This window comes from Cryphonectria parasitica (genome assembly GCF_011745365.1).
Source record: "Cryphonectria parasitica EP155 unplaced genomic scaffold M406scaffold_6, whole genome shotgun sequence".
Classification (NCBI taxonomy): Eukaryota; Fungi; Ascomycota; class Sordariomycetes; order Diaporthales; family Cryphonectriaceae; genus Cryphonectria; species Cryphonectria parasitica.
Genome location: NW_024468914.1, coordinates 1,769,579 through 1,781,820, shown reverse-complemented (window position 1 = coordinate 1,781,820; position 12,242 = coordinate 1,769,579). Strand labels below are relative to the sequence as shown.

At 27.4% G+C, this 12,242-nt stretch overlaps 1 protein-coding gene across 1 annotated transcript; it reads right to left on the bottom strand.

Annotated features, from left to right (window-relative positions):
- Positions 1-3,066: 3,066 nt before the first annotated feature.
- Positions 3,067-3,300, bottom strand: M406DRAFT_261078 (uncharacterized protein; the record flags this gene model as incomplete). Its single annotated transcript, XM_040917414.1, has 1 exon — positions 3,067-3,300. A coding segment is annotated over one exon (234 nt), but the record flags the coding sequence as incomplete, so codon positions are not given.
- Positions 3,301-12,242: the final 8,942 nt, after the last annotated feature.

The following is a 12,242-nucleotide window of genomic DNA, read 5'->3' as shown; positions in this document are numbered from 1 at the left end:
AAGCTCTTTCTTCAGCGCTTGAATGCTTCATTTAGTAATATCGAAGCAGTTCAAGTTATTGCTGCTCGTAATTGTGCTGAGCATATACCCTCGCCCTGCTATTGCTATCTGCTTATAGCGCTTAGGTTTCTAAAGGAACCATTCTGAATCTTTCTTACTTGAGAGATATGTTAAGCAGTTATTATTGTAGCAGAATATTCAGCTAAGATTTCTATAATTAATAGAATTCAATACTTGCTCTAAGAAAGTATTTTTGCTTAGTTGATTGAGTTTCTATTATCAAGCAATATTTATCTAATATTCTTTCTGAACTAGTTGCTATTTATTCTTTTAAAGCTGATAGCAGTTGCATGCAATATATTCTTATTTGTTATAGTTGTAGCAAGTAATATTATTCTTCTTGCTATACTACTTATTAGCTGCATTGAGTTCTATAGAATCAGCATGCATAGTACTGCTTTAAGCTGTACTGCTATATTAATCGCTATTCTTATTTTGAAGTTTCTTACTTATATTAGCTGAAAATCTCCAAGTCTAGCTTCTTCCCTTCTTGAACTTTTCCATTTATTATTTATATAAATAATTATTAATATAAATAGCTTGATTGGAAAACGTTATAAAATTCTCTAGCTAATTCTGTTTGAAGATTTCATCTTTAATATCATTCTTGAATTTCTTATAATAATACTTTATAAGATTCTTATCTTTCTACAGAAATTGCACTAAGAATTGCTTAAATCTGATTATATAAGCAGAAGCTAACTTAGTTTGTTTGAGATTTATAAGCTGCTAAGCTATAATATATTCTTTATTGAAATTATTAAAGATTTTCTTAAAAGCTTTCTTAAAGCTTTCAAAAGAATTAAATATATTCTTAATACTCTGAATATATACATTAAGATTATTCTAATGCTCTAAGTAGTTATATAGAGAAGGCTTGTATTAGATAAGAATATTCTTTTTAAGATGAGTTTCTGTAAGAATAATCTTTTCAGATTCTATAGTAAACTGGATTGCATAATACAAGAAATATGCTTTGCAGTAAGTAAGAAACTTATGCAGCATCTTCTGATTACTGTTATATATAGCAAGCTTATTCATCTTGTATGCTTTCTTAGTATCACTGATAACTGCAGAGATGAATTACGCCTGCTGAGCTTATTAAGCTAGCTAAGCCTGCTGATTAGCAATAGTGGCGCTCTGAGCTTGCTATTGTTTATACAGATTCTGAATATGCTAGATAAGCTAATATATCTGATTAATTAGTTTCTTCTGAGTAGAAGCATGCAAGAATGAAGAGATTTCTGAAGAAGCTATCGTATTCTGTATTGCTTAAGAGATAATACTAAACTATTCTTGAACAAGAATTATCAAAATGTAATGAATACTGCAGCAATCTGAAGATTCCTAAGTATATAAGAGATTTATGCTAACAAAAGCAGTATTAAAGTATTAAGTTCTTAAATACGGAACTGTACAAGTTCTGATAAGCAATGCAAGTATTTACTGCTTTTGAAGCTACTTAGTATAGAAGACTGAATACTTAGATTGATAACTGAAGAACTATCTGAAGGAAATCTATCTAGCAGTAAGAAATGTAAATCTTTATATACCTGGTTCTTCAGTTTCTTGCTTGCTGGTAATCATCTCAGATCATCACTGATTATTCCGAATTACTACTAATTACTGAGCGCTAGTGATTACTAATGATCGTTCTATTGTTCGATTGGTTGGCTTGTAATCCTAATCCTGAGTTACATAATCCTTGTGAGTTGTCTGATGTTGAGTTATGATATCTGGTCCTTGTTTGCCTGTAATCTGTTTTCGTGACCTGCATGTTGGATGAGTTATAACACTGAAGCAGAGTTTCTATTCTTCAACAGTTTGAAGGATTTATCCTAGTTCTCTAATGAGAAACTATTTGTATTGCATCTTGTCTGAGAAATGCATTCTGCAGCTATAATAGATGTAGGAGATTTATGCTAGTTTATAATATAGGTTGTAAAATGAGCTGATTCAAAAATTCTTATCTTTTTATATCTCGATGTTCTGCAAGGAAATGCAGATAAAAAGCTTTTTCAGCTCTATTCTGTAAACAAGATATTCGATTTATATTGTTTTCTTATTCTACTCAATGCTGAAAGGAAACCTTCCTTTAAGCTTATTAAATATATTATTCTTATGAAGCTTCTGCAAGCTGCTAGATTGTTTGCTCTAGCTTAATCCTTCTGTTGCTTGAGAAGCATTTTCTGTATTGCTTAGATATTTATACTAGTAGCTAAAAGAATATTATCTCTTATTCATATCTCTAATCATAGTGCTTAGTATAAGCAATGAAGAATATTAAAAAGTATTATTGCTAAGCTCTTCTTCTAATGCTTGAATGCTTTATTCCACAATATCAGAGCAGTTCGAGTTGCTACTTGTAAGGATGCTAAGCATACATTCTCGTTCTACTATTACTATTTATCTGCAGCGCTTAGATTTCTAAAGAAACTATTCTAAGCCTTTCTTACTTGAGAAATATATTAAGCAGTTATTATTATAGCAGAATATTCAGCTAAGATTTCTGTAATCAATAGAATTCAATACTTGCTTCAAGAGAGTGTTTTTGCTTAGTTGATTAGATTCCTATTATTAAGTAATATTTATTTAGTATTCTTTCTAAACTAGTTGCTATTTGTTCTTCCGGGATTAATAGTAGTTGCATATAATATATTCTTATTTGTTATAATTGTAGCAAGTAATGCTATTTCTTTTGCTATACTGTTTATTAGTAGCATTAAGTTCTATAAAACTAGCATATATAGTACTGCTCTAAGCTATACTGCTATATCAATTGCTATTCTTATTTTAAAGTTTCTTGCTTATATTAGCTGAAAATCTCTAAGTTTAGCTTTCTTTCTTTTTGAATTTCTCTATTTATTATTTATACAAACAGTTATTAATGCAGATAGCTTAATTAGAGAATATTGCAAAGTTCTTTAGCTAATTCTGTTTAGAGATTTCATTTTTAATATCATTCTTGAATTTCTTATAATAATGCTTTATAAGATTCTTATCTTTCTACAGAAGTTGCGCTAAGAGTTGCTTAAATCTGATTATATAAGCAGAAGCTGATTTAGTTTGCTTGAGATCTATAAGCTGCTGAGCTGTAATGCATTCTTTATTGGAATTACTAAAGATTTCCTTAAGAGCTTTTTCAAAGCTTTCAAAAGAATCAAATATATTCTTAATAATCTGGATATGCATATCGGAATTATTCTGATGCTTTAAGTAGTTATATAGAGAAAGCTTGTACTAGATAAGAGCATTCTTTTCGAAATGAATTTCTGCAAGAATAACTTTCTCAGATTTCTTGATAAACTAAGTCTTGTAGTATAGGAAATATGCTCTGCAGTGAATGAGAAATCTATGTAGCATCTTTTAATTGCTATTATATATAGCAAGCTTATCTATCTTATATGCTTTTCTAGCGCTACTAGTGATTGCAGAGATAGACTGCGCCTGCTGAGCTTGTTAAGCTAGCTAAGCTTATTAATTAGCAATAGTAGCGCTCTAAGCTTATTATTATTCATACAGATTCTGAATATGCTAAATAAGCTAGTATATTTAGTTAACTAATTCTTTCTGAGTAGGAATATATAAGAATAAAGAAGTTTCTGGAAAAGCTATTATATTCTGTATTACTTAAAAGGATAATACTAAACTATTTCTAAACAAGAATTATCAAAATGTAATAAGTATTGCAGCAATCCGAAGATTTTAAAGTATATAAAGAGAATTTATACTAATAAGAACAATATCAAAATATCAAATTCTTGAATATAAAACTATACAAGTCTTAGTAAGTAATGCGAATATTCACTGCTTTTGAAGCTATTAGAGTAAAGAGTAATCTGATACTTAGATTAATAACTAAAGAGCTATATACGAGATCTATCTAATGGAAATGAATATATTCTTATATATTCAGCTCTTCAGTTCTGTTGATAGTATTAGTTATTGGATTACTTGGATTATCTGAATGATTCAACTGATTCGGATTACTATGAATTAGCTACTGATCCATCCTGATCCTGTAATCCTAATTCTTGCTTATGTAAGCCTTAGTTCTTGAAGTGTTGAATCCTTTCCTATCTTTCGAATAGTTGTCCCGAGTGTTCTGGCTGGTGACCTGCATGTTGAATGAGTTATAACAAAAGCTCTTAAAAACATTACCAAAAACAACAAATGAAAAGAAGCATGCTTAGCAGTATCTACTATTCCTCTAAATAGCAGAAACAGTACAAGAATCAGAACTAATACTTGCGAACATACTATAAGAATATTACAAGTTCAAGAAACTATTCTAGAAAGAATTGAATACAGAATTGCCAGAATACAGCTCATACAACCACAAGATCCCGCTATAAGAAGGAAAACAGCCTAAATTCTTTCTTATCTACAGATTAAATAAAGCATAGCTAAAAGCATTTAAGAAGTATCTTAATAAGAATCTTAAGAAAGAATATATATAATTATTATAATTATTAGCAGAATATCTTATTCTATTTATACTTAAGAAAAATAGCAAGCTTAAGCTATATATTAATTATAAGCAACTTAATAATATTATAATTAAGAACTAATATTTATTACTACTTATTAAAGAATTATAAAATAGATTGCAAGAAGTATAGTAATTTATAGTTCTGAATCTGAAAGAAGCTTATAATCTGATCAGAATAAAGAAAGAAGAAGAATGGAAAACTACTTTCAAAATATACTATGAATACTATAAATATTTAATTATACTCTTTAATCTAACAAATGCTTCAGCTTTATTCCAAGAAATAATCAATTATATTCTATATAAGTATCTGAATTAGTTCATTATTGCTTATCTTAATAATATTCTTATCTATTCTTAAATACTTGAAGAATATAAGAAATATATGAAAACAGTATTGCAAATGCTTCAAAATGCAAAACTTCTTATAGAACTCGCAAAGAGTTATTTTTATATATAAAAGATTAACTATCTCGGATTCATAATCAAGCTAGAATATATTAAGCTACAGAAAAATAAGATAAAAGCTGTTAAGAATTAGCTAGTTCTCAGAAATATTAGAAATATTAGATTCTTTCTCGAATATATCAACTTCTACAAGCAATTCATTAGAAACTACAGCTAAATTATATATTCTCTTACAAATCTTACTAAAAAGAAGCAGCTTTTCGAATAAATTCTCAAAATATAAGAAGCTTTCGATAAGATTATTAAGTATATTATCTTAGAATCAATTCTGTATAAAGCAGATCTCTATAAACCTTTTAAAATTGAAACTAATACATTAGAATATGCATTTGAAGAATAACTTAGCTAGCAAGATAATCAAGAGTATCTAAGAATTGTAAGCAACTTCTTAAAGAAGTTGAATAGCTCGGAAATCAATTATAGAATTCCTAATTAGAAACTTATAGCAATAGTAAAAGCTTTTAAGAAATAGCAATACTATTTCATTAGTATATAGCATTTAATTATAATTTATTTGAATTATAAGAATCTGATTATATTCATAATAATTAAGATTTTGAATAAGTAATAAATCAGATAAGCAGAATTCCTTTTATAATTCAATTTCAAGATTATATACTGCAAAAGCTTAGAGAATGAATAAGTAGATGCTTTTAGCAAAAGATCAGATTATCGAAATGCAAACTCTTTAAATATATAGAATATCTTTGCTCAAGATGAATCAGAAAATCTTATTAATATATACAGAGAACTGAATGCTATTCTTAGAATAGAATCTTTGGAAAAGAATTCAAAATTAATAATTCCAAACGAATAAAACAACTATATTAAGAATATATATAATATACTAGTATACAGATATTAGGAAATCAGAGCAATCTATGAATATATTAGAAGATACTGAAGTTTATCAGATCTTAGAAAAAGAATTGAAAATATTCTATAATAATGTAATAGCTGCAAAAAGAATAAAGCAGAAAGATATAAGCTTTATAAACTATTGTATCTCTTATTAGTATTTATAACTATTTAGCAATTCATTAGTTTAAACTTTATTACTAAGCTATTTCTCTTATAAGAACTCTTAACTAAAGTGCAATATAATAGCATTCTAGTAATAGTTTGCAAACTAAGCAAGTATGCTTATTTTCTTCTTTATAAGAAAAGCAGTATAGTAAAGGAACTTGCATATATATTCCTTAGAACAATCATTGCTAACTATAGCATATTAGAAGAAGTAATCTCTAATAGAAATAGAAAGTTTAATTCAAAGTTTTAAACTTTGCTTATAAAACAGCTTAGAATATATTATAAAATATCTATAGCATTTTATTTGCAGATAAATAAATAGATAGAAAGAATAAATCAGATTATTAAATAATATTTTTAATACTATATTAACTAGAAATAGAATAACTAAATTAATCTATTGCTTCTTGTATAATTCGCTTATAATAATACAGATACAAATATAATAAAGAAATTATTATTCTTTATATTTTATAAATATAATCTAATAGCTTATTATAAGGCATTGCTGGAAGCAGATATAGAAGCTGCAGATAAAAGAATTAAGAAGATTAAGAAAGTTCAGAAGAAACTCTAATCAGAATTACAATTCGTTCAAGAATGAATAATACAGTATACAAACTCCAAAAGAATTGAGAAATCAATTCTATAGAAAAGAGATAAAGCTTATCTACTTCGAAAAAATATTAAAATAATCAAATCTAGCAATAAACTCAATTACAAAAAGTTAGAATTATTCAAAATCTTATAACAAATCTCTCTAATTAATTATAAATTAGTATTATCTTATAGAATAAGAATATACTCAGTTTTTCATATCTTATTGCTAGAATCAGCAGCATAGGAAATACTAATAAATAATGCAGCAGAAGTGGAGAATAATGAATCAGAATATGAAGTAGAAAAGATTCTTAAGCACAGAAGCATAGATAGCATAAGAGAATATCTCATCAAATAGAAAAGCTACTTAGCAAGCAAAAACTTATAAGAACTGCAGAAAAACATTAAAAATACTTAGAAAAAAGTAGCTGAATATTGGAAAAGAAAAACTAGTATCTAAAACGATTGCTCCGCTCTAAACCGAAATTCAGAGCTTTTAGAGATTTCATTCTCTAGAAAACTCAACTAATTAATTATAGAATTCCTTAGATCTATAGAATTCCAGTCAAAACTCTCAAAAGAAGAATCTTCAGCTATAATAGCAGATTCCTCAGCTACTACAGCCTGCACTTCAGCAGCAATACACATTCTCTCAGCCTCAGCTTCCTCAGCTTCTTCTTTCTCAAGCTCTTCGAGATTCTTGAGATCTTAACAAATAGCTCGAAATATCCTCTTATATTGAACCAGAACTAGGGCGCCGTCGCTCTCGAAAGAAAAAGGGACAAACAGCTGCTGAAGCAATGGGCAAGGGCTCGTGCAACCCAAGCGTGCCTGTGCAGATGAGAACAGCAAACTAAGGCCACACGGGCACAAGAACAGGATGAAAAAACCTGTCTTAGACCTGTCCAAAGGGTTCAAAATTGAAAAGAAGAGAAAGGATGCTTCATTGTTGCTTATAGCTAAAGAATTTGAAAAGTGAGTGATATCCTTTATATGTATGAGAACCCTTGACCCACTGTACTCCACATCCCACGAACTACTACCCTAGCCACCACAACAATATCACATCTTCTTTTGTTAATGCAATTAAAGCAATTTCAACTCCAACTCTTCTATCTTATTCTCCAACTTTCAATGCTGAGTAGAAATAAGAAAAAGTTCAGCAGCATTCATCAGCTTCAGAATATCATACTTAGCACGATTCTGAGAAATATACTCTAAGCAACAGGATAAATTATGAGAAGAAACGATATACAATTGCAGGCTTCAACTGTTGCAATAAGAACAGAGATGCATATCGAAACTATTTGAAAGAATGAACTGAAAAAGGAGATCTTTCTGCTTCTTTTTGTTAGAGCAAGGATTCGAGGATTTCAGTTTCGCAATTTTGTTAATTCTGTTCAGCATCTCGATTAGAAAGGCAAGATTATGAATACAGAGATTTGCTAGAATACTTATAGAAGATTATTGAGAATAATAACTGATAGAAGAAAGATGATATTATAACTTATTCAATATGCAGATTACGAAAACAAGTTATAAGTAATAAGAACTAGATATTAAGAATCCAATATTCTAATAAAGCATTGATTATATAACTTAGAGTTAGGGTTGTAAAGAAGGGAGAATCGTTGAGCTCGCTAGCGATCCTAACGAGCTTTACATTTTGAATTGCTAGATTCGCTAGCAATCCTAACAAGCTATATTAAAAAGCTGAATATATAAGAATATGTTTATTACTATTAGATGAATTCAGTATATAGCTCTTCAGTTGTTAATCTAAGTATCAGATTACTCTTCTACTCTGATAGCTTTAAAAGCAGTGAACACTTGCACGATTACTCCAGGTGTAATAAGCACTGCAGTAATCCGAAGATTCCTAAGTATATAAGAAGTTTATGCTAACAAGAGCGGTATCAAAGTATCAAATTCTTGAATACAGAACTGTACAAGTTCTGATAAGCAATGCAAGTATTCACTGCCTTTGAAGCTACTCAGTATAGAAGATTGAATACTTAGATTAACAACTGAAGAGCTATATACTGAATTCATCTAATGATAATAAATGTATTCTTATATATTCAGCTCTTTAGTTCTAACTAACCTAACTATATTATAATTTCTTATAATCATTTCTCTAAATATATTAACTATATTCATAGCTAATATAGTTGCACTAGCAATTCTAATCCAGATTATATAATCCTAATTAATACTCAATATTGAATTATAATACTTAGTTCCTTAATTAGTAAAGCTTATTCTATAATCTGCATATTAAATAAGTTATAATATTATTTTTCTTCTATCAATTATTATTCTCAATAATCTTCTATAAGTATTCTAGCAAGTTCTTTGTATATATAATCTTGTTTTTCTAATTGAAATGTTGAATAGAATTAACAAATTCTATATTTGCAAATCTTCTTCCATTCCAAAGAGTATCCAAGATCGAGATCTTTTGATTTCCCGCTTCTTGGAAAATTTTATTGAGATATCTATCTATTCCTATTGCAAGAATTGTAGTTTCGAATTCTGTAAGATATTTTCTGGAAACTCTTCTTATTATATTGAATGCATTTAACTAAGCTGCTTCAAGTATAATATTATAAGCTTTTTCTTTGAGAAGCTTTGCAATATTGCTATTTAATATTGAAAGTTAGAAAATAAGATTGAAAAGAGAAAAATTAAGCTTTTCCATCTGTATTAATAGAAGCAAATATAATTCAAGAAGATGAAATATGCTTTGCATTATAGTATTATTTGTATAAAGGAATTGAATTATATGAAAGCTGAGAAGGCTGAAGCTAAAAGAGTGTGTATTGCTGCTGAAGTGCAGGCTATAGTAGCAGAGAAATCTGTTATTATAGCTAGAAATCCTTTCTTTAAGAGTTTCAATTGGAATTCTATAGATTTGAAAGATTCTATAGTAGATTAGTTGAGCTTTCTGGAAAGTAAAATTTCTGAAGCTTCTGAGTTTCGGTTCAGAGCAGAGCGATTGTCTTAAGTACAGGTTTTCTTCTTTCTTCAATACTCAGCTATTCTTTCTTGAGCATTCTTAACATTCTTCTGTAATTCTCATGAGTTTTCGCTCGCTGAATAGCTTTTCCATTTGATAAGATATTCTCTTATACTGTTTATGCTTCTATGCTTGAGAATCTTTTCTATCTTGTATTCTGATTCATTATTCTTCACTTCTACTGCATTATTCATTAGTATTTCCTATGCTGCTAATTCCAGTAATAAGATATAAAAAACTGAGTATATTCTTATCTTATAAGATAATACTAACTTATAATTAACTAGAGAAATCTGTTATAAGATTTTAAATAGCTCTAACTTCTTGTAATCGAGTTTATTACTAGATCTGATTATTTTAATATTTTTTCGAAGTAGATAGATCTTATCTCCTTTTTATAGAATTAATCTCTTAATTCTTTTGAAGTTTATATAATATGCTATTTATTTCTGAATGAATTATAATTCTAATCAGAGTTCTTTCTGAATTTTCTTAATCTTCTTAACTCTTTTGTTTGCAGCTTCTATATTTGCTTCTAGCAGTGCTTTGTAATAAGCTATTGAATTGTATTTATAAAGTATAAAGAATAATAATTTCTTCATTATGCTTATATCTGCGCTATTATAAGCGAATTATGCAAAAAGTAATAGATTAATTTAGTTATTCTATTTCTAATTAATATAGTATTGAAAATATTATTTAATAATCTGATTTATTCTTTCTATTTATTTATTTATTTGCAGATAAAATGCTATAAATATTCTATAGTATATTCTAAGCTATTTTATAAGCAAAGTTTAAAACTTTGAATTAAACTTTCTATTTCTATTAGAGATTACTTCTTCTAATATACTATAGTTAGCAATGATTATTCTGAGAAATGCATATACGAATTCCTCTGCTATACTGCTTTTCTTATAGAAGAGAAAGTAAGCGTACTTACTTAGTTTGCAAACTATTACTAGAATGCTATTGTATTATACTTTAATTAAGAGTTCTTATAAGAAAGATAGCTTAATAATAAAGTTTAGATTGATGGATTGCTAAATAATTATAAATATTAGTAAGAGATGCAATAATTTATAAGATTTGTATTTTTCTGCTTTATTCTTCTTGCAGCTATTGCATTATTATAGAATATTCTTAATTCTTTTTCTAAAGCTTAATAAATTTTAATATCTTTTAATGCATTTATAGATTGCTCTAATTTCCTGATATTTATATACTAGTATGTTATATATATCTTTAATATATTTATTTTATTTATCTGAAATTATTAATTCTGGATTCTTTTCTAAGAATTCTATTCTGAGAGCAGCATTCAGTTCTCTATATGCATTAACGAGATTTTCTGATTCATCTTAAGCAAAGATATTCTATATATTCAAAGAATCTGCATCTTAATAGTCTAATCTTCTGCTAAAAGTATCTGCTTATTCATTCTCTGAGCTTTTGCAGTATACAATCTTGAAGTTAAACTATAAGAGGAATTCTGCTTATCTAACTTATTGCTTATTCAAAATCTTAATTATTATGAATATAATTAGATTCTTGTAATTTAAATGAACTATAATTAAGTATTATATACTAATGAAATAATATTGCTATTTCTTGAAGATTTTTATTATTGCTATGAGTTTCTAATCAGAGATTCTATAATTGATTTCTAAGCTATTCAACTTCTTTAAGAAGTTGCTTATAATTCTTAGATGCTCTTAATCATCTTGCTAGCTAAGTTATTCTTCAAGTATATATTCTGATGTATTAATTTCAACTTTAAAGAATTTGTAAAGATCTGCTTTATATAGAATTGATTCTGAGATAATATATTCGATGATCTTATTAAAAGCTTCTTGTATCTTAAAGATTTACTTGAAAGGCTGCTTTTTCTTAATAAGATTTGTAAGAGAATATACAATTTAGCTATAATTCTTAATAAACTATCTATAGAAGTTGATATATTCGAGAAAAGATTTAATATCTCTGATATTTCTGAGAATTAGCTAATTTCTAACAGCTTCTATCTTGTCTTTCTGTAGCTTAATATATTCTAGCTTGATTGTGAATCCGAGATAATCAATCTTTTGTATATAAAAGTAACTCTTTGCAGATTCTATAAGAAGTTTTGCATCTTGAAGCGTTTGCAATACTATTTCTATATATTTCTTGTATTCTTCAAGTATTCGAAAGTAAATAAGAATATTATTGAGATAAGCAATAATGAACTGATTCAGATGCTTGTATAGAATATAATTAATTATTTTCTGGAATAAAGCTAAGATATTCATTAAATCAAAAAGTATAACTAAATATTTGTAATATCTATAGTATATTCTGAAAGCAGTTTTCTATTCTTCTTCTTTCTTTACTCTAATCAGATTATAAGCTTCTTTCAGATTCAGAACTATAAACTATTATGCTTCTTGCAATCTATCTTGTAATTTCTTAATAAATAATAATAAATATCAGTTCTTAATTATAATATTATTAAGTTGCTTATAATTAATATATAGCTTAAGCTTGCTATTTTTCTTAAATATAAACAGAATAAGATATTCTGCTAGTAATTATAAT